This window comes from Sciurus vulgaris (assembly GCF_902686455.1).
Source record: "Sciurus vulgaris genome assembly, chromosome: 2".
In the NCBI taxonomy this organism is placed as follows: domain Eukaryota; kingdom Metazoa; phylum Chordata; class Mammalia; order Rodentia; family Sciuridae; genus Sciurus; species Sciurus vulgaris.
In genome coordinates, this window is record NC_136462.1 from 77,393,571 (window position 1) to 77,417,992 (window position 24,422).

General features: G+C 38.6%; 1 protein-coding gene across 5 annotated transcripts in view; it reads right to left on the bottom strand.

Annotated features, from left to right (window-relative positions):
• Window positions 1-24,422, bottom strand: part of LOC306651935 (dehydrogenase/reductase SDR family member 2, mitochondrial-like) — a 76,242-nt gene that overhangs the window by 11,079 nt on the left and 40,741 nt on the right. For 4 of the 5 annotated variants that reach the window (XM_079124933.1, XM_079124931.1, XM_079124932.1 and 1 more), the window contains one exon: window positions 5,761-6,419. The exons of the other annotated variant lie outside the window; for it this stretch is intronic. In XM_079124933.1, coding sequence (XP_078981059.1) covers window positions 6,238-6,419 — 182 coding nt within the window. In that variant the 3' untranslated portion in view covers window positions 5,761-6,237. Of the gene's footprint in view, window positions 1-5,760; window positions 6,420-24,422 lie in introns of those variants that run through there. 5 annotated transcript variants of the gene reach the window in all.

Sequence of the window (24,422 nt, forward strand, 5' to 3'; positions counted from 1 at the left end):
CAGAACATTCTCAACAAAATATTCCATGAGGAAGAGATGAAAAACAAAGAAGCAAATCAGCAAAGGGAGGAATTATCCTAAAGGAATTGTCAAATAAAGGAGGAAACAAGTTGTGTCAAACAAATAAATAAAAAATGAACCAAATGACCGGGAAACCAAATCATATCTCAATAACAACCCTGAATGTTAATGGCCTGAATTCATCAATCAAAAGACATAGACTGGCAGATTGGATTAAAAAGAAAGATCCAACAATATGTTGCCTCCAAGAGACTCACCTCATAGAAAAAGATACCCATAGACTATAGGTGAAAGGATGGGGAAAAGCATACCATGCACATGGACTCAGCAAAAAAGCTGGAGTATCCATCCTCATTTCCGATAATGTGGACTTCAAGCCAAAGTTAGTCAGAAGGGATAAAGAAGGTCATTTCATACTGCTTAAGGGAAGCATAAATCAGCAAGATATAACAATCATAAACATCTATGCCCCAAACAGTGGCTCATCCATGTATGTCAAACAAATCCTTCTCAATTTCAGAAACCAAATAGACCATAACACAATAATACTAGGTGATTTTAACACGCCTCTCTCACCACTGGACAGATCTTCCAGACAAAAATTGAACAAAGAAACCATAGATCTCAATAACACAATCAATAATTTAGACTTAACGGACATTTATAGAATATACCATCCAACCAAGAGCGAATACACTTTCTTCTCAGCAGCACATGGATCCTTCTCTAAAATAGACCATATATTATGCCACAAAGCTAATGTAGCAAATACAAGAAGATAGAGACACTACCATGTATTCTATCAGATCATAATGGATTGAAGTTAGAAATAAATGAAAGAGTAAAACACAGAAACTATTCCAACATCTGGAGATTAAACAATATGCTATTATATGATGAATGGATAACAGAAGATATTAGGAAGGAAATTAAAAAATTCTTAGAGGTAAATGAGAACAAAGAAACATCATATCAAAATCTCTGGGACACTATGAAAGCAGTACTTAGAGGAAAATTTATTTCATGGAGCGCATTTAATAAAAGAAGTAAAACTCAACAAATAAACGACCTAACACTACAGCTCAAAGCCCTAGAAAAAGAAGAACAGACCAGCACCAAAAGCAGTAGAAGACAGGAAATAGTTAAACTCAGAGCTGAAATCAACGAAATTGAAACAAAAGAAACAATACAAAAAATTGACAAAATAAATAGTTGGTTCTTCGAAAAAATAAACAAAATTGATAAACCTTTAGCCACACTAACAAAGAGAAGACGAGAGAAAACCCAAATCACTAAAATTCGGAATGAACAAGGAAATATCACAACAGACAGGATTGAAATACAAAACATAATTAGAAGCTATTTTGAAAATCTATACTCCAACAAAATAGAAAATTTCGAAGACATCAACAGGTTTCTAGAGACATATGAATTGCCTAAACTGAACGAGGAGGACATAAACAATTTAAATAGACCAATTTGAAGTACTGAAATAGAAGAAGTCATCAAAAGCCTACCAACAAAGAAAAGTCCGGGACCAGATGGGTTCTCAGCCGAGTTCTACAAAACCTTTAAAGAAGAGCTCATTCCAATACTCCTCAAAGTATTCCATAAAATAGAAGAGGAGGGAACCCTCCCAAACTCATTCTATGAAGCCAATATCACACTGATACCTAAACCAGACAGAGACTCATCAAGGAAAGAAAATTTCAGACCAATATCCTTAATGAACATCGACGCAAAAATTCTCAACAAAATTTTAGCAAATCGCATAAAAAAAATATTAAAAAGATAGTGCACCATGATCAAGTGGGTTTCATCCCAGGGATGCAAGATTGGTTCAACATCAGGAAATCAATAAACGTAATTCACCATATCAATAGACTTAAAGTCAAGAATCACATGATTATTTCAATAGATGCAGAAAAAGCATTTGATAAAATACAGCACCCCTTCATGCTCAAAACACTAGAAAAAATAGGGATATTGGGAACATTCCTTAACATTGTAAAGGCCATTTATGCTAAGCCCATGGCTAATATCATTCTAAATGGTGAAAAACTGAAAGCATTCCCCCTAAAAACTGGAACAAGGCAGGGATGCCCTCTTTCACCACTTCTATTCAACATCGTTCTTGAGACTCTGGCCAGAGCAATTAGACAAACCAAAGAAATTAAAGGGATACAAATTGGAAAAGAAGAACTCAAACTATCCCTGTTCGCTGATGACATGATTATATATTTAGAGGAACCTGGAAATTCCACCAGAAAACTCTTAGAACTCATAAGTGAATTCAGTAAAGTAGCAGGTTACAAGATCAATGCCCATAAATCCAACACATTTTTATACATAAGTGATGAATCTTCAGAAAGAGAAATTAGGAAAAATACCCCATTCACAATAGCCTCGAAAAAACTAAAATACTTGGGAATCAATCTCACAAAAGAGGTGAAAGATCTCTACAATGAGAACTATACAACACTAAAGAAAGAAATTAAAGAACACCTTAGAAGATGGAAAGATCTTCCATGTTCTTGGATAGGAAGAATTAATATTGTCAAAATGGCCATACTACCAAAGTGCTATACAAATTCAATGCAGTTCCAATTAAAATCCCAATGACGGACCTTACAGAAATAGAGCTAGCAATTATGAAATTCATCTGGAAGAATAAGAAACCCAGAATAGCTAAAGCAATCCTTAGCAGGAAGAGTGAAACAGGGGGTATTGCAATACCAGATCTTCAACTCTACTACAAAGCAATAGTAACAAAAACGGCATGGTATTGGTACCAAAATAGAAAGGTAGGTCAATGGTACAGAATAGAGGACACGGACACAAACCCAAATAAATACAATTTTCTCATACTAGACAAAGGTGCCAAAAATATGCAATGGAGAAAAGATAGCCTCTTCAACAAATGGTGCTGGGAGAATTGGAAATCCATATGCAACAGAATGAAACTAAACCCATATCTCTCACCATGCACGAAACTAAACTCAAAATGGATTAAGGACCTCAGAATCAGACCAGAGACCCTGCAGATTATAGAAGAAAAAGTAGGTCCAAATCTTCACCTTGTTGGTCTAGGATCAGACTTCCTTAACAGGACTCCCATACCACAAGAAATAAAAGCTAGAATCAACCACTGGGATAGATTCAAACTAAAAAGCTTTCTCTCAGCAAAGGAAACTATCAGCAATGCGAAGAAAGAGCCTACAGAGTGGGAGAATATCTTTGCCAATCATACTTCAGATAGAGCACTAATCTCCAGAATCTATAAAGAACTCAAAAAACTCTACTCCAAGAATTCAAATAATCCAGTCGACAAATGGGCTAAGGAAATGAATAGACACTTCACAGAAGAAGATCTACAAGTAATCAACAAACATATGGAAAAATGTTCAACATCTCTAGTAATAAGAGAAATGCAAATCAAAACCACCCTAAGATTCCATCTCACCCCAATTAGAATGGCGATTATCAAGAATACGAGCAACAACAGGTGTTGGCGAGGATGTGGGGAGAAAGGTACACTCATACATTGCTGGTGGGGCTGCAAATTAGTGCAGCCACTCTGGAAAGCAGTGTGGAGATTCCTTAGAAAACTTGGAATGGACCCTCCATTTGACCCAGCTATCCCACTCCTTGGCCTATACTCAAAGGACTTAAAATCAGCATACTACAGAGATACAGCCACATCAATGTTCATAGCTGCTCAATTCACAATAGCCAGACTGTGGAACCAACCTAGATGCCCTTCAATTGATGAATGGATAAAGAAACTGTGGTATATATATACAATGGAATATTACTCAGCCATAAAGAATGATAAAATTATGGCATTTGCAGGCAAATGGATGAAATTGGAGAATATCATGCTAAGTGAGATAAGCCAATCTCAAAAAGCGAAAGGACGAATGATATCGCTAATAAGTGGAGGATGACACATAATGGGGGGGAGGGAAGGGTTAGTGTTAGGGTTAGAGTTAGGGTTAGGGAGGGGGGCAAGTATGGAGGAAGGAAGTACTGTATAGAGGGTAAAAAGGGGTGGGAGGGGTGGGGGGAAGGGAAAAAATAACAGAATGAATCAAACAACATTGCTCTATGTAAATTTATGATTACACAAATGGTATGCCTTTACGCCATGTACAAACAGAGAAACAACATGTATCCCATTTGTTTACAATAAAAAAAAATGCATTTTTTCCCTCTAGTTTCCACATATGAGAGAAAACATTTGATCCTTGACTTTCTGAGTCTGGCTTATTTCACTTAACATGATCTTATCTAGTTCCGTTTTCTTTCAAATGGCACAGTTTCATTTTTCTTTATGCTGCATAAAACTCCATTGTATATATACCACATTGTCTTTACTGTTGACAGGCACTCATCTGTTGAGAGGCACCCAGGCTGGCACCATACCTGAACTATTGTAAATTGCTGTACTATAAACATGGGTGTGCACATATATCTATAGTGTACTGACTTAGTTCTTCCAGATAAATACTGAGGAGTGGTATAGATGGGTCATATGGTGGTTCCATTCCTAGTGCCTGACTTACTTCACTCAGCATTATTATGAGATTCTATGTTCGTGCATGTAGTAGAAAGTTACTGATTTCCAGTTCTAGAATAATTTCCAGTGGTAAATAAAATAAATGCCTAAAATCCTTTATTCCTCCCTATTACTTAGTTTTGTGCAATGGAACATTAGTCCTCCTTCCACCAAGAGATATGGTCTAGCTCCTTTTCTTGAATCTGGACTGGCATTGTGGCTTGCATTGATCAATAGAATGTAACAAAAGTGAGCATGTGCCAGTTCTGAGTTTAGGTCTCCAGTGGCCTCTGTGCCCTCTGTCTGCCATGTGAACAAGCCTGGACTAGACTGCTGGAAAGTGATGCATGTGGATCAGAGCTGAGTTAGCTTCGTTGTCTGAACTGAGGACTCAGGGATGTGAAGGAGTTTAGCCAAGACTAGTGGCTGACTCACAGCTGATCACAAATGTGCAAAACAACTCAGTGGAGACCAGAACTTCTCAGCTGAGCTCAGCCTGAATTTTGGATCCACAGAATTGTGAGCTAAATAAAAGTTGTTAATTTTAAGTCACTATGTGTTGGGATGATTTATTGTACACAGTAGAAAACTAATACATATTTATTTCATTTTATGTCTGCACAACAATTTATCCATTCTGTTATTGATAGAAATTTGGGTTATTCCTCACCTAATATTTCTAACTACGAGGTCATCTCTGAGTCTTGTTCTGTTGATTGCTTTATCTCCTTGCAAAAGTTGTTTTATTTGACATTTTTATGTCTAATAATTTTGATTAAATAAATGGTGAACAAGGGTATAACAGTACACACTGAGGTAAGTAGTATTCATACATATAAATGGGTATACTTCTTTTTTTAGGCAATTGATAAGGGAAGTTGTGTCACTATAGTTAGAAACTGACTTGAGTTTTATTGCAGCTTTCTTTATTTTCTGTGTACCACAAAGTTTAGTTCCTTTAATACTGTGTTACCATTACCATCTGCTTAAGGTCAGGGATGGGACCAGAGAATTTCCGTCAGAATTTAGCCATTGCTATTTGCCTATGCAAACCAGGGTGTTTTGTTTTTTTTTTTTTTCTTTCAATGCTCTTTCCCCTTCCTGAGTATAAGACTATTACAGTTTGTTATTTTGTGCTTGGCTTCTGGTCCAGCTTCAGGCTTGGGCCTGAGTATCTGGATCTAGGTGAGGCAGTCATCACTGCCCACATATCTCCTGCTGCTTACCTCTCATTTGTCGGCTGGGATCACACGCCATTTGCCAGCATATTGCCTGCCTTTTGAGTGCAGATCACTTACTAACCACTACCTATCATCCACCATTTGCCTGTTTGCCCACCTCTTGCCTGCCAACCGCTGCCCATCACCCACTGCTGGACTTCTACTCACCAATCATCCACCATTAGCCTGCCCGCAGACCACTAATGGATCATCTGCTGTCAGGTGTTGCCTGGAAGTCCATTGTCACAGTACCCACGGATTTAGTTACACACAGCTGCCACCATCTTGGGATACAGGCCAGGTCCTGCAGGTTTGCCACCACCACTGCTTCCATTTTGGGGTGTAGTCACATTGGTCTGGGGTCACAGGTCAGGACCTGGAGATATGTTGGGGTACCTGCAGGTCTGGTTGCACCTGAGGTCTTTCTGCTGAGGTGTTCTAGTGGCCGCCATCTGGCTGACTTTGCAGGGTCACTCCTTTGGGTGAGTGCGTCCCTGGTGGTCTCTCTGCAAGGGGCATTGAGATCTTGGAACTGCAGCAAGGCAGAGTCTGGGGAAGTTGAAGCCCAGGTCCAACAGATTGCAGCTGGGTTTGCAAGGGCCAATCTGGGTCTGGCAAGCCTGTGGAAAGCTACAGATTAGGGGCAGTTCCCTGGAAGCAGCGCAGGTTGAAGAAATTGGAGAAAACTGCTCTCTCTAGCTCAGTGAGTCCTGAAGTGTGCAGGGACAGAAGGGGCCAGCTACAACTGGTGGGAAGACTGCAAGAGGGTGTGAGGGTATCTTGCTATGAACTCACCCACCCACCTGGTCCGGCACCTACTGGACTGGAGCTAACATCAAACTTCAGGCAACCCCACCAATTGGTGGAGAAGGGAAGCTGAGAAAAATTTTGAAAGCCAACAGAAGCAATTGTTCAATATTCCACTGAGGCTTTCCTTTTTTTTTTTTTTTTTTTTTTCTTCTCACCCTCTCTCTCTCACACCTCTACCATCTTTGAATCAAAATTTTTTCATGCATCAATTTATTGAGGAATGGGATGTCTAGATAGAATATTACAGTTTTTGTTGTGTATTCTTATATTTTTACTTAAAAAAACTATATATATTTTTCTCTCTCACCAGGCTCCCTGGATTCTCTTTCTTACTTCTCTCATACTAATAGCCAACCTGTATGAATTCTTCCCTCACTCTTACTATAAATTTACTTCTATCTTCTCTTGTTCTCCCTCATAATCATCACATGTCACACTGCTTCCGTTCCCGCATTGTCCATCATTTGAAACTGTAAACCCTTTTAGCAAACTTAATATTTATACTGTAGACAATAATTGAACAGTTCATTTCTGTTTATTGTGACAAAACTGTAAATGCCTGAATAGGAGCCATTTGGTTTAAGGTGGTATATCACTTGTATTGGGTGCTCTTAATTTTGGTCTCCCCCTTAAAGGTGAGGTACTGGAAGCCTTCAGGGACACTATAAGACTACAGGGTAGAATATGTACTGCCCCAGCTCTATGTCACTAGATGAGAAGACACTCAGACAACATGAAAAAACAAGGGAACAAAGTGTCTCAAACAAACCAAGGTGTTCAAACAACAGAACCCATAGACAACATAGTAGAAGAAATGTCAGAGATGGAGTTTAGAAAATACATAGTTAGATTGATCTTTGAAATGAAGGATGGTATCAGAGAGAAAATACGGGAAATGAAAGATCACTTCAATAAAGAGCCAGAGATTATATAAAGGAATCAAGCAGAAATTCTCAAAATTAAGGAAACAATAAACCAAATTAAAAATTCAATGGAAAGTCTCACTAACAGACTAGACTACTTGGAAGACAGAACCTCAATCATTGAAGACAAAATATATGCTCTTGAAAATAAAGTTCACTGCACAGAGAAGACGATAAGAAACCATGAACAGAACTTCAAGAAATATGGGATAACATGAAAAGACCAAATTTAAGATTTATCAGACTAGATGAAGGCATGGAGATACAAACCAAAGGAATGCACAATCTTTTCAATGACACAATATCAGAAAACTTCCCAAATCTAAAGAATGAAATGGAAAATCAACTATGAGAGACTTATAGGACCCCAAATGTACAAAATTGTACAAAAGCATACCACACCAAGGTACATTATGAGAATTACTAACATATAGAGTAAAGATAGAATTTTAAAGACTATGAGAGAAAAAAAAATCAAATTACCTATAGGTGGAAACCAATTCAGATCTCTGCTGATTTCTCAACCCAGACCTTCAACGCCAGGCAGTCTTGGAATAACATATCAAGTTCTGAAAGAAAATGAATGCCAACTGAGAATTTTATATCCAGAAACAAATTAAGCTTCAGCTATAAAGATGAAATAAAAACCTTCCACGATAAACAAAAGTTAAAAGAATTGACAACCAGAAAACCTGCACCACAGAACAATCTCAGCAAAATATTCCATGAAGAGGAAATTAAAAAAGTCAGTGAAAACCAGAAAAGGGAGGAACTACACTAAAGGAAAGGTCATTCAAAGGAGAAATTAAGTCAAATTAAAAACCAAAAATAAACCAAGATGACCAGGAATGCAACTTATATCTCAATAATAACCCTGAATGTTAATGGCTTAAACCATCAATCAAAAGACATAGACTGGCAGATTGGATTAAAAAAAAAAAAAAAAAAAGACCCAACAATATGCTGTCTTCAAGAGATTCACCTTCTAGGAAAAGACATCCACAGACTGAAGGTAAAAGGCTGGGAAAAAACATATCACTCACATGGAAACAAGCAGGTGTTTCCATTCTCATATCAGACAAAGTGGACTTCAAACCAGTTTGTCAGAAGGGATAAAAAAGGACATTTCATACTGCTTAAGGGAATCATACACCAAGAAGACATAATAAACTTAAATATATATGCTCCAAACTATGGAGCATCTACATACATCAAACAAATAAACCAAAACACAATCATACTGGGTGACTTTAACACACCTCTCTCACCAGTGGATAGATCTTCCAAACAAAAACTAAACAAAGAAACTATAGAATTAAATGATACAATCAATGATTTAGACTTAACAGACATATTTAGAGTATTTCTTCCATCATCAAGCAAATACACTTTCTTCTCAGCAGCACATGGATCCTTCTCTAAAATAGACCATATGTTATGCCATAAGCCAACTCTCAGTGAATACAAAAAAAAAAAAAAGATAGAAATACTACCCTGCATTCTATCAGATCATAATGGAATAAAATAAAAATTAGAAGCTATTCTAACACCTGGAGACTAAATAGCATGCTATTGGATGATGAATGGATAGCAGAAGAAATCAGGGAGGTAATTAAAACATACTTAGAGGTAAATGATAACACATACAACATATCAAAATCTCTGGGACACTATGAAGGCAGTGCTAAGAGGAAAGTTCATTGCATTGAGCTTATAAATTAAAAGAATAAAAAGTCAACAAATAAACAACCTAACATTACATCTCAAAGCCCTAGAAAAAGAAGAACAAATCAACACCAAAAGCTGTAGAAGACAGGAAATAAAATGAAATAAGAGCTGAAATCAATGAAATTGAAGCAAAAGAAAAAACTTAAAAATTGACAAAACAAAAAGTTGGTTCTTTGAAAAATAAATAAAATTGATAAACCCTTAGCCACACTAACAAAGAGAAAGAGAAAGAAAACTCAAATTACTAAAATTCGTGATGAAAAAGGAAATACCACAATGGAAACTACTGAAATACAGAAGATAATTAGAAACTATTTTGAAAATTTATGCTCAAATAAAATAGAAAAACTCAAAGATATCAACAAATTTCTAGAGACATATGATCTCCTAAACTGAAGTAGGAGGACATACACAATTTAAACAGATCAATTTCAAGCAATGAAATAGAAGAAGCCATCAAAAACCTACCAACCAAGAAAAGCCTAGGACCAAATGGATTCTCAGTGGGGTTCTACAAGATCTCCAAAGAAGAATTAACACTAATACTCCTCAAATTATTCCATGAAATAGAAAAGGAGGGAACCCTTTCAAACTCTGTGAGGGTAATATCACCCTGATACCAAAACCAGAAAAAGATACATCAAGGAAAGAAAATTTCAGACCAATATCCCTGATGAATATAGACACAAAAATTCTCAATAAAGTTTGGCAAATTGAATACAAAAACATATTAAAAAGATAATGCACCATGATCAAGTGAGGTTCATCCCAGGGATGCAAGATTGGTTCAACACATGGAAATCAATAAGTGCAATACATTTCATCAATAGGTTTAATGATAAGAATCATATAATTGTCTCAATAGACGCAGAAAGGGCATTTGACAAAATACAGCACCTCTTCATGTTCAAAACACTAGAAAAACTAGGGATAACAGGAACACACCTCAACATTGTTAAAGCCATCTATGCTAAGTCCAAGGCCAGTATCATTCTAAATGGAGAAAAATTTAAAGCATTCCCTCTAAAAACTGGAACAAGAAAGGGATGCCCTCTTTCACTACTTCTATTTAACATTGTCCTTGAAGCTCTAGCCAGAGCAATCAGAAAGATGAAAGGAATTAAATGTATATGAATAGGAAAAGAAGAACTCAAAATACCACTACTTGCCAATGACATGATACTATATTTAGAAGATCCAAAAAATTCCACCAGAAAACTTCTAGAACTTGTAAATTCAGCAAAGTAGCAGGATAATCAATACCCATAAATCAAGTGCATCTGTATACATAAGCAATGAATCCCCTGCAAGAGGAAAACTACCCCATTCACAATAGCCTAAAACAAAACAAAACAAAACAAAACAAAAAAAACTTGGGAATCAATCTAACTAACGAGGTCAAAGACCTCTACAGTGAGAATTACAGAACACTAAAGAAAGAAATTGAAGAAGACCTTAGAAGATGGAAAGATCTCCCTTGCTCTTGGATAGGCAGAATTAATATTGTCAAAATGGTCATACTACCAACAGTGTTATACGGGTTCAATGCAATTCCAATGACAAAAAAGCAATCATGAAATTCATTTGGAAAAATAAGAGACCCAGAAGAGTTAAGGCAATTCTTACAAGAAGAATGAAGCAGGAGGCATCATAATACCAGACCTTAAACTATAATATACAGCAATAGTAACAAAAATGGAATGGTATTGGCACCAAAATGGACATATAGACCAATGGTACAAAACAGAAGACACAGAGAAAACCCACATAAATATGGTTATCTCATAATACACAAAGGTACCAAAAATATGCATTGGAGAAAAGATAGCCTATTCAACAAAAGGTGCTGGGGAATGAAATCCATATGTAACAAAATGAAATTAAACCTTTATCTCTCACCCTGCACAAAAATCAACTTAAAGTGAATCAAAAACTCTGTTCTAGGCACTAGAACAGAGACTCTGCACCTAATAGAAGAAAAAGTAGGCCAAAATCTTCATGTTGTCTTAGGACCTGACTTCCTTAACAAGACTCCTAAAGCGCAAGAAATAAAATTAGGAATCAATAAATGGGATGAAACCAACCAAAAAACTTCTTCTTAGCAAAGGAAACAATCAATAATGTGAAGAGAGAGCCTACAGAATGGGAAAAAAATCTTTACCACATGCATCTCAGATAGAGCACTAATCTCCAGGATATATAAAGAACTCAAAACACTTAACACCAAAAAAACAAATAACCCAATCAATAAATGGGCTAAGGAACTGAGCAGACACTTCACAGAAGAAGATATACAATCGCTCAGAAACATGAAAAAATGTTCATCATCTCTAGCAATTAGAGATATGCAAATCAAAACTACTCTAAGAGTTCATCTCACTCCAGTCAGAATGGCAATTATCAAGAATACAAGCAATAATAAGTGTTGGCGAGGATGTAAGGGAAAAGATACACTCATACATTGCTGGTGGGATTGCAGATTAGTGCAACCACTATGGAAAGCATTGAGATTTCTTAGAAAACTTGGATGGAACCACCATTTGACCCAGCTATCCCACTCCTTGGTTTATACCCAAAGACCTTAAACAGCATACTACAGTGATGTATCCACATCAATGTTTATAACAGCTCAATTCACCATACCTAAACTATGGAAACAACCTAGATGTGGTTCATATACACAATGGAATATTACTGAGCCTTATAGAAGAATGAAATTATGGCATTTGCAGGTAAATGGATGGAGCTGTAGAATATCATGCTAAGTGAAATAAGCTAATCCCCAAAAACCAAAGGCCAAATGTTTTCTCTGATAAGCAGATGCTGATCCATAGTGGGGGATGGGTAGGAAAGAATGAAGGAACTTTGGATTGTGCAGAGGGGAGCGAGGGGAGGGGTGGGGCAGTAGGGAATGGGAAGGTTGATAGGATGAGACAGACATTATTACCCTATATACATGTATGATTACACTACCAGTGTGACTCAGCACCATGTACAGTCAGAGGAATGAGAAGTTGTGCTCCATTTGTGTACAATGTGTCAAAATGCATTCTACTATCATGTATAACCAATTAGAACAAATACAAAAATTAAACATAAAATAGGCAGATGGTGAGGATTCCAAATGACCATTGCTATTCCAAGAAGGCACTGGTACAGACAAGGTGCTGTTCTGTAAGTCGAGGGTCAATGGGGCACCTGGGGAACACGTGTCACCATTCTGGTTCTTGCTACCCCCATTGTTGGGATGACACATTTTAGGGGTTCTTTCCCCCTTTGACACATTTGAAAAGCCTGGAAATGCTGTCTACTTGGTTGTCTATCTTCTGAAGATCTAAAAATGCCTAAGCCAAGATAAAACTGCAGTTAGATAAACTGAACGCCATAGGTGGGACCTGCCTATGAAACCAAAAATAGATTTTGTAGCAACCTGGTCTTGAATGAAATTGAAACTTGGTTTTTGTTAGTCTTAGACAGAAATGTTTTCACTGAGTAGAGAAATTGGGCCGGGGCCAGAAGCAGTGGTACAGTCTGCAACCTCAGCAGCTGAGGCAGGAGGATCTCAAGTTTAAGTTGCAGCCTTAGCAACTCAGCAAAACCCTGTCACAAAATACAAAAATAAAAAGAACAGGGGAAGTGACCTAGTGGTTATGTGCCTCTGGATTCAATATAAAAAAAAAAAAAACCAATACGGATTATAGGATTCCACAATAGGAGAACACAGTTGGTGACGCTTTATTATGAGAGGCGAAGGTAGGCAAAATTACCATAAGGTAAAGTAAAAAAAAAAACTGATAACCAGAAACCTGACTCAGAAGTATCTGCCTATTCTACGTTCACAGAGGCAAAGTTCTGTTTACAGGATGCTCTAAAGTAACTCTCCTGCTGTCTGTCAAAACAGAGTCTACAACAGACTTAATTGTTGTGACATTTCACAGAAAATCACACTGGTCTGCTATATTGATGATATTATGTTATTTGGACTGGGTGGATCAGGAAATGTTAAGTGTGACATTTGCAAGCTTGTCAGAGGGTGAACACTAGTAATAAGGGGGCTAAAAAAATTGGGAAAGTTTTAAAGTATACAGTGGTCTGAGGTATAGTCAAATATTCCTTCAGAGGGAAAGTTATTGCATCTTCAATTTCCTACCACTGAGAAAGAGAGGGAAAAAAAAAAAAAACAGTTAGTAAAACTTTTAGAATTTGGAGTTATCTTACATTAGGGAATCCTTGGTGAGAAAAAGCCTATTTTAGTCTATTTTCTGTTGCTATAACAATATACCTGAGACTGGGTAATTTATAAAGGAATAAAGTTTGTTTTAGCTCATGGTTCTGGAGGCTGGGAAGCTAGGGCCTCCTGTTGCTTTGACTTGGGATAGAAGGCAAGAATGTAAGGAGTGGGGCTGGGATTGTGGCTCAGTGGTAAAGCCCTTGCCTAGCATGTGTGAGGCACTGGGTTTGATTCTCAGCACCACATATAAATAAACACATAAAATGTCCATTGACAACTAAAAAAAATATTAAAAAAAAGAATGTAAGGGGGTACATGTGGAAGGTGGAATGGTCATAACACAATAGGTAAACTGACTTTATGATAACAGTTCTGCTATAATTTAGATGAACTGTAACCTAATGAATAGATTAATCTACTTTGATGGATTAATAATGTGAAATGACTGTTATGCTGGGTAGTGATTATAGGTAGGCAGGGTGTGGCTGGAGGAAGTAGGTTAGCGGGGTGTGCCTTTGTGATTTGCATTTTGTGCCTGACAATTGGAGCTCTCTCTCTGTTCCTGGATAACATGTTCTGACTGCCTTCATCTCCTACAACTTTCTGCCACGATGTTCTGCCTCACCTTGAGCCCAAAGAGATGGAGTTGGCTGATTATGGACTGCAGCTCTGAAACTGAGCCAAAATAAACTTTTCCTCCTCTAAACTCTTCTTGTTTAGTATTGGTCACAAAGATACAGAGCTGACTAAAACAAACTCTCACAAGAAGGGACCTACTCTCTTGAGAAAGGCATTAATCCCCCTTAATGACCCAATCACCTTAGTTCCCTATCTTGCAGTACCACCGCAATAGCAAACAAATTTCAACATAAACCACACTCAGATCACAGCGGAGCCATAATGATTTAATGGGTCTGATTGTACTCAGTTTAAGATGGGCAGTCCTGGTCCCATAGTCCCTTTGTGATCAATAGTCTGGTGCTCATTCTTACAACAAGGCTGATCTAGCTATTGGTATATTGATTTTTCAGTAGTAAAGACTGATATGAGCCTTTAAAATGATACTAACTTGGTAATGGCAAGTTATTGTACTGAAACTCTTGTACTTTAAAAGGGGATAGCAATTCATCCTTCCTAGGATGAAGGTATGTTTTGGGTATGGGTGTCTTTCTAGCCTACAGTACTTGACCAGCATCACTATTCAAGAATTTCAGAAGTACTGTCAAGGGATCCACATAATGTTTCTTTGGGTTAAGCATTGAACTTCACCATGAAAGCGTATGGCAAGAGCACATGATCATGAGCTTCACTGGTCTTATCATAAATCTCATCAACCACAAGTTTCCAACCTAATAAATCATTGGAATAATGGACCAATTTAGGGACAACACTTTTCATGGTTGGAATGTTATCCTTCAAGATAATCAATGTACTTTGAACCAAGGGCCATCATATAGCATTGAACCTTGATAGGTATAGCACACAGAACTGAAAACCAAGGGATGAAACTTGAAGTGACCTTACTATCACTCCCAATGACTGACTAAGGAATTTTTATTTCCTATTCTCTTATCTTTGGTGAACTTGATTTTTGAGTCAGTTGAATGCTTTTACCAAGGATACTACAAGAATTCCACTAAAGATATATTACCTTTCCCATTCCTTCTTTTCTACTTCCTGGGATCATATATCAAATAAACTATCTGCATCAGGTATTTTTTATTTTTCATTTCTTTTTTTTAATTGTAAACAAATGGGATACATGTTGTTTCTCTGTTTGTACATGGCGTAAAGGCATACCATTTGTGTAATCATAAATTTACATAGAATAATGTTGTTTGATTCATTCTGTTATTTTTTCCCTTCCCCCAACCCTTCCCACCCATATTTTCCCTCTATATAGTCCTTCCTTCCTCCATTTTTGCCTCCCTCCCTAACCCTAACTCTAACCCTAACACTAACCCCTCCCACCCCCATTATGTGTCATCATCCACTTATTAGTGATATCATTCGTCCTTTGGTTTTTCTGAGATTGGCTTATCTCACTTAGCATAATATTCTCCAATTTCATCTATTTGCCTGCAAATGCCATAATTTTATCATTCTTTATGGCGGAGTAATATTCCATTGTGTGTTCACAGTTTCTTTATCCATTCATCTACTGAAGGACATCTAGGTTGGTTCCACAGTCTGGCTATTGTGAATTGAGCAGCTATGAACATTGATGTGGCTGTATCTCTGTAGTATGCTGATTTTAAGTCCTTTGGGTATAGGCCAAGGAGTGGGATAGCTGGGTCAAATGGTGGTTCCATTCCAAGTTTTCTAAGGAATCTCCACACTGCTTTCCAGAGTGGCTGCACTAATTTGCAGCCCCACCAGCAATGTATGAGTGTATCTTTCTCCCCACATCCTCTCCAACACCTATTGTTGCTTGTATTCTTGATAATCGCCATTCTAATTGGGTGAGATGGAATCTTAGGGTGGTTTTGATTTGCATTTCTCTTTTTACTAGAGATGTTGAACATTTTTCTATATGTTTGTTGATTGCTTGTAAATCTTCTGTGAAGTGTCTATTCATTTCCTTAGCCCATTTGTCGATTGGATTATTTGTATTCTTGGTGTAGAGTTTTTTGAGTTCTTTATAGATTCTGGAGATCAGTGCTCTATGTGAAGTATGAGTGGCAAAGATATTCTCCCACTTTGTAAGCTCTTTCTTCGCATTGCTGATAGTTTCCTTTGCTGAGAGAAAGCTTTTTAGTTTGAATCTATCCCAGTTATTGATTCTTGCTTTTATTTCTTGTGCTATGGGAGTCCTGTTGAGGAAGTCTGGTCCTAAGCCGACATGTTGAAGATCTGGACCTACTTTTTCTTCTATAATCTGCAGGGTCTCTGGTCTGATTCCGAGGTCCATTTTGAGTTTAGTTTCGTCCATATCTCACCAGAGATATGGGTTTAATTTCATTCTGTTGCATATGGATTTCCAATTCTCCCAGCACCATTTGTTGAAGAGGCTATCTTTTCTCCATTGCATATTTTTGGCACCTTTGTCTAGTATGAGAAAATTGTATTTATTTGGGTTTGTGTCCATGTCCTGTATTCTGTACCATTGACCTACCTTTCTATTTTGGTACCAATACCATGCCGTTTTTGTTACTATTGCTTTGTAGTAGAGTTGAAGATCTGGAATTGCGATACCCCCTGCTTCACTCTTTCTGCTAAGGATTGCTTTAGCTATTCTGGGTTTCTTATTCTTCCAGATGAATTTCATAATTGCTAGCTCTATTTCTGTAAGGTCCGTCATTGGGATTTTAATTGGAATTGCATTGAATCTGTATAGCACTTTTGGTATATGGCCATTTTGACAATATTAATTCTGCCTATCCAAGAACATGGGAGATCTTTCCATCTTCTAAGGTTTTCTTTAATTTCTTTCTTTAGTGTTCTGTAGTTCTCATTGTAGAGGTCTTTCACCTCTTTTGTGAGATTGATTCCTAAGTATTTTATTTCTTTCGAGGCTATTGTGAATGGGGTAGTTTTCCTAATTATTCTTTCCATAGATTCATCACTTATGTATAAAAATGCATTAGATTTATGTGCATTGATCTTATATCCCGCTACTTTACTGAATTCACTTATGAGTTCTAAAAGTTTTCTGGTGGAATTTCCTGGTTTCTCTAAGTATATAATCATATCATCAGCAAATAGGGATAGTTTGAGTTCTTCTTTTCCAATTCGTATCCCTTTAATTTCTTTGGTCTGTCTAATTGCTCTGGCAAGAGTTTCAAGGACGATATTGAATAGAAGTGGTGAAAGAGGGCATCCCTGCCTTGTTCCAGTTTTTTAGGGGGAATGCTTTCAGTTTTTCACCATTTAGAATGATATTAGCCATGGGCTTAGCGTAGATGGCCTTTACAATGTTAAGGAATGTTCCCACTATCCCTATTTTTTCTAGTGTTTTGAGCATGAAGGGATGCTGTATTTTATCAAATGCTTTTTCTGCATCTATTGAAATAATCATGTGATTCTTGACTTTAAGTCTATTGATATGGTGAATGACATTTGTTGATTTCCGGATGTTGAACCAACCTTGCATCCCTGGGATGAAACCCACTTGATCATGGTGCACTATCTTTTTAATATGTTTTTTTATGCGATTTGCTAAAATTTTGTTGAGAATTTTTGTGTTGATGTTCATTAAGGATATTGGTCTGAATTTTTCTTTCCTCGATGTTTCTCTGTCTGGTTTAGGTATCAGGTAATATTGGCTTCATAGAATGAGTTTGGGAGGGTTCCCTCCTCTTCTATTTTATGGAATACTTTGAGAAGTGTTGGAGTGAGCTCTTCTTTAAAGGTTTTGTAGAACTCAGCTGAGAGCCCATCTGGTCCTGGACTTTTCTTTGTTGGTAGGCTTTTGATGACTTCTTCTATTTCAGTACTTCAAATTGGTCTATTTAAATTGTGTATGTCCTCCTCGTTCAGATTAGGCAATTCATATGTCTCTAGAAACCTGTTGATGTCTTCGAAATTTTCTATTTTGTTGGAGTATAGATTTTCAAAATAGCTTCTAATTATGTTTTGTATTTCAATCCTGTCTGTTGTGATATTTCCTTGTTCATTCCGAATTTTAGTGATTTGGGTTTTCTCTCGTCTTCTCTTTGTTAGTGTGGCTAAAGGTTTACCAATTTTGTTTATTTTTTCAAAGAACCAACTATTTATTTTGTCAATTTTTTGTATTGTTTCTTTTGTTTCAATTTCGTTGATTTCAGCTCTGAGTTTAACTATTTCCTGTCTTCTACTGCTTTTGGTGCTGGTCTGTTCTTCTTTTTCTAGGGCTTTGAGCTGTAGTGTTAAGTCGTTTATTTGTTGAGTTTTACTTCTTTTATTAAATGCGCTCCATGAAATAAATTTCCCTCTAAGTACTGCTTTCATAGTGTCCCAGAGATTTTGATATGATGTTTCTTTGTTCTCATTTACCTCTAAGAATTTTTTAATTTCCTTCCTAATATCTTCTGTTATCCATTCATCATATAATAGCATATTGTTTAATCTCCAGGTGTTGGAGTAGTTTCTGATTTTTACTCTTTCATTTATTTCTATCTTCAATCCATTATGATCGGATAGAATACAAGGTAGTGTTTCTATCTTCTTGTATTTGCTAACATTAGCTTTGTGGCATAATATATGTTCTATTTTAGAGAGGGATCCATGTGCTGCTGAGAAGAAAGTGTATTCGCTCTTAGTTGGATGGTATTCTATAAATGTCTGTTAAGTCTAAATTATTGATTGTGTTATTGAGATCTATAGTTTCTTTGTTCAATTTTTGTCTGGAAGATCTGTCCAGTGGTGAGAGCGGCGTGTTAAAATCACCTAGTATTATTGTGTTGTGGTCTATTTGGTTTCTGAAATTGAGAAGGATTTGTTTGACATACATGGATGAGCCACTGTTTGGGGCACAGATGTTTATGATTGTTATATCTTGCTGATTTATGCTTCCCTTAAGCAGTATGAAATGTCCTTCTTTATCCCTTCTGACTAACTTTGGCTTGAAGTCCACATTATCTGAAATGAGGATGGATACTCCAGCTTTTTTGCTGAGTCCATGTGCATGGTATGTTTTTCCCCATCCTTTCACCTTTAGTCTATGGGTATCTTTTTCTATGAGGTGAGTCTCTTGGAGGCAACATATTGTTGGATCTTTCTTTTTAATCCAATCTGCCAGTCTATGTCTTTTGATTGATGAATTCAGGCCATTAACATTCAGGGTTGTTATTGAGATATGATTTGGTTTCCCGGTCATTTGGTTCATTTTTTAAATTTTATTTATTTATTTATTTTTTTGACACGACTTGGTTCCTCTTTTATTTGACAATTCCTTTAGGATAATTCCTCCCTTTGCTGATTTGCTTCTTTGTTTTTCATCTCTTCCTCATGGAATATTTTGCTGAGAATGTTCTGTAATGCTGTCTTTCTTTTTGTAAATTCTTTCAGCTTTTGTTTATCATGGAAGGATTTTATTTCGTCGTCAAATTTGAAGGTAAGTTTTGCTGGGTACAAGATTCTTGGTTGGCATCCATTTTCTTTCAGGGCTTGAAAAATGTTGTTCCAGGTCCTTCCAGCTTTTAGGGTCTGGACTGAAAAATCTGCTGATATTCGTATTGGTTCCCCCTGAATGTAATTTGGTTCTTTTCTCTCACAGCCTTTAAAATTCTGTCTTTATTTTGTATGTTAGGTATTTTCATTATAATGTGCCTTGGTGTGGATCTGTTGTAATTTTGTGTATTTGGAGTCCTATAAGCCTCTTGAACTTGATTTTCCATTTCATTCTTCAGATTTGGGAAATTTTCTGATATTATTTCATTGAATCGATTGTTCATTCCTTTGGTTTGCTTCTCTAAGCCTTCCTCAATCCCAATAATTCTTAAATTTGGCCTTTTCATGATATCCCATAGTTCTTGTAGATTCTGTTCATGATTTCTTACCATCTTCTCTGCTTGGTCAACTTTTTTTTCAAGGTTAAAAATTTTGTCTTCAATGTCTGAGGTTCTGTCTTCCAGGTGTTCTATCCTATTGGATATGCTTTCTATGGAGTTCTTAATTTGGTTTATTATTTCCTTCATGTCAAGGATTTCTGTTTGTTTTTTTTTCAGTATCTCTAACTCTTTATTGAAATGATCTTTTGCTTCCTGTATTTGCTGTTTTAACTGTCGATTGGTGTGATCATTCAATGCCTGCATTTGCTCTTTCATCTCATCATTCAATGCCTGCATTTGCTCTTTCATCTCATCGTTTGCTTCCCTGATCATTTTAATTATGTACATTCTGAACTCCCTTTTTGTCATTTCTTCTGCCATGCTGTCATTGGATTTTATTGATGTAACATCTAGATTTGTTTGGGGCATTTTCTTCCCTTGTTTTCTCATATTGTTCAGATATCAGTGGACTGCTAAGATATTGCAGATTTCCTCTATTGACTTACAATGTCCCTGAAGATTTCTAGTATATCCCCTCTTAGCCTTCAGTAGGCTGAAGTCTTGGAGGAAGTTGATAATGCGGTGCTCCACAAGGAAGCTGCCTCTCTAGGGGTGGTGGCCTCCAGGTGGGGTATATTCCCTACTAGTGGGCAGAGGTGCCTCCACTTGTTGACCAATGGTCATCCAAAGGGGAACTAGGCTGCAGGCTGAGGCAAGGCCTGTTTGGGCCTGTGTCTCTGGTTTTACCATCCTTGTGGGAAAACCTCACCCGGCAGGGAAGACTCACCCGGTGGGGAGGTCTCGCTGGTCAGTTCCCCTCCTAGAGGTTCCCCTCAATCTACAACTACTGCCTGGGCTGGGCAGCCTTCTTCTGCAACGTTCCCAGGGACCCGGACCTATGTCCTGGGCCTGGGAGCCTCACCCTTTGCAGACGAGTCTCCTTAGGCTGCCTCTCCTCAGATAATCTGCCTGCAGTCCTGGAACCTTTGCTCCGCCCCTAAGCGTGTCTCTGTGCAGCTCTTCCATCACGAAGCCTCCTAGGTCCTGGGACCCTGCTCTGCACCTAATCACCTGGCTATGTGGCCCCTCCTCTGAGCAGCCACCTGGAGCCCTGTACAGTCGCTCCGAGTCCCAGCGACCCGCTGCACACCTCTTCCTCCAGACAGCCGCCCGGTGTTCCGGTGCGGTCACTAGGAGTCCAAGCAACTCACTGCGCGCCTCCTCCTCCCGCCAACCACCTGTAGCCCTGGGCAGTTTCTCCAAGTCCAAGTGACTGGCCCCATTCTTCCTCCTACTCCCAGTAGTCCCCCTGGTGTTCAGGAGCGGTTGCTCTGAGTCCAAGCGACCCACCGTACGCCTCTTCCAGGCAGCTGCCCGGAGCTCTGGTGCGGCGCTCCAAGACCAAGCAACCCACCACGCTTCTCCTCCGGGCAGCCCCCTGGTGTTCAGGAGCGGTCGCTTTGAGTCCAAACAACTCACCACTTGCCTCCTCCTCTGAGCAGCCACCTGGAGCTCTGATGCAGTCACTCCAAGTCCAAGTGACCCGCCGTGCTCCTCCTCCTCCTCCGGCAGTCCCCCGGTGTTCAGAAGCAGTCTCTCTGAGTCCAAACAGCTCGCTGCACAGCTCCTCCTCTGGCAACCGCCTGTAGCTCTGGTGCAGTCACTCCGAGTCCAAGCGACCCGCCACACTCCTCCTCCTCCTCCTCCGAGCAGGCCCCAGTGTTCAGGAGCGGTTGCTCTGAGTCCAAGCAGCTCGCCGCGCAGCTCCTCCTCTGGCAACCGCCTGTAGCTCTGGTGCAGTCACTCCGAGTCCAAGCGACCCGCCACACTCCTCCTCCTCCTCCTCCGAGCAGGCCCCAGTGTTCAGGGGTGGTTGCTCCGAGTCCAAGCGCTGTGCCGAGCGGCCTCCTCTACGCTGCTCCCAGTTGTCCAAGTTCACTGCTCCAGCGGGGGGAGGGGTGTCTCATTGGGCAGCTCTACTTCACAAAGTTCCCTGCATTCCAGGACTACCGCCTCATCCGGGACACCTCCCCAATGGGAGAGACTCATCCGGCTGCTTTGAATTGGTCCCAAGTCTCTCAATATCTCCTCTTTTGAATCCTGAGTCCTGGAGCAACATGAAATGCAGCCACCCTCTAGTCTGCCATCTTGAAACCCCCTTATTTTTCATTTCTGTGCTGGGGATAAACCCAGGGTCTTGATCATGCTAGGCAAGCACTCTACCACTAAGCTACATCCTCTGTACCCAGGTCTTCATCTCAGGATCTGCTTCCAAGAAACCCAAACCAAATACATAGTATTAGGAGTTGCCTTAGCAATCCAAAGTTCAGAATGGGATTCTATGACACTGGCAGATATCAAGACCCTCAGTGAGGGTGAAATGGTGAGTAAATTGGATTCTCCAAAGCTGATCTTGAGACAAGGATCAGTGTGAAAATGATTTATTAGAAAGTGCTTCCATGGGAGGGTCTGCAAGGGTTAATAGAAAGTAAGTCTAGGAAGGGAAGGGAACCAGGCAAGAGTGCCATATTAATCACCATCCCACAGAAGAGACCTTTGGCTTAATGCTTTAGGGGGCTTGACATTATCATTTGGAGGACAGCTTTAGGTGAACAGTAGAGGATGGCATGATTATGATGTCTGCCCGCTGGGGAGGCATATCTCTTCCTCTTCTTCTTCCTCATCCTTAGGACCCAAGCGTTCTTTTTTTCTGGAGTACAGCTCCAAATTACATCCAAATGCAAATGTATTCAGGAATGCCTCTTTGCCCAATGCCAAGAAAATCTGAGACCCATGAATCTTTTGACTCTTCTGTCTGAGTTTCATTTTGCATTAACTGAGGCTTGCTGTTGATGCTTGAGTGCTTTTCAGAACAAATGGTGATCTAGATAGATCTGGAAACAGTTTTGTCCTACAAATAAAATGTAAACTAGCAGCTCAGAAAAAAAATGTGTGGACTGAATGAAGATTTTGATAATGTTCATGTGTTTCATATTCTTGTGCTTCTAGGTACAGTACAATCAATATCTCCTGGTGAGAAGAGGGTTGCTAGAAATGTTATTTAGCTGATGATCAAAGATGCTTAGAAAGAGAGCTGGGGGTGTTTAGCAGGGAAAACGGAATGCAGAAATGGGATGGGTGGGGTTAACAGGGCTGCTATCATTTGAAAAACTGTAATGGGCAAGAGAGCACTGACTTACTCGATAGTGTTCCTTCTATAAAATCAATAGGGTGAAACTATAGGGAGACATTTTTCAGCTCAATTTAAGAAGAAAATTTCAGCTACCTGGAGATACTCACAGACAAAATATACTGCCAGAAGTAACTGTGACATTCCTAGCACTAGAACTATTTAGATAGGATGGAAAGTCACCTCTGTAAGGTTGTGGAGGGAATTAAAATACTGAATGCCAATTGAAGAAGAAGATATTTCCAACCCCAAAATATGATGTTCTTGTCTTGATGAAAATAAAGGTGAACTTGCAGGAAAACCAAGAGAACTCTCCAGGATCAGGCTGGATGGTGAAATGCTTGGTGATGAGAATAATCACCGCTTCTAAGCCAAGTCATATTAGAAGAACATGGACTCGTACATTCCTCACCAGCTTTATTTTTAATTAAAATTTTTATTAATGCATATTAGTTACGCAAAATTATGAAATTCATTGTGGCATATTCATACATGCGTATGACATCCGTGGATCATATCTTATCCCCTGCTTTTCTCCTTTACCCTCCCCTCAATCCTCTGCCTGATCCCCATTCTCTTCTCTCCCTCTCTCTTTTGTAAATTGGTGCACAATAATCATATAGAAGAGTGGGTTTCATTGTGGCATATTCACAGAGAACACACAACATAACATAATTTGACCCATTTCAATCTTCAGTACCTCCTCCCTCACACTAATCCCCTTGCTTGGCCTTCTGATTGGTGTGCTCTCTATTTTCATGAGATCTCCTTTTCTCCCCTTTTTTCTCTCTAGCTTCAACACATGAGAGAAAACATATGATACTTGTCTTTCCAAGTCTGGCTTATTTTACTTAAGATAATGGTCTCCAGTTCCATCCATTTTTCTAACCAGCTTATTTATGGCAATATGCTTTGCTGAAAACAAATAGTTTGCTCTTCAGTTGAATTTAAGTGTAATGATAACTCACTAAATGAGTCTTCTGAGAATAAACTGTTGTTAGAATCAAACTAGTCAAAGTAGAAAGGAATATATTTATAATACTGAGATGTCCCTTTAAAAGCTTAAGAGGATAAACATTTCTGCAAGTGTGACGTCATACAAATTAGAGATACCCCTATCTGTTTTCCATGTCTTTGAGTCCCAATAAAGAATAACAGAGATTTAGAGTATTTGAGAATCAGAAAAGATATACTACTGTAGAACACAGCACATGTGTTGCTTTTGGAAAGAGTCCAGTTCTGAGCTGGCTTCCTACAAGATGACCTCAGGA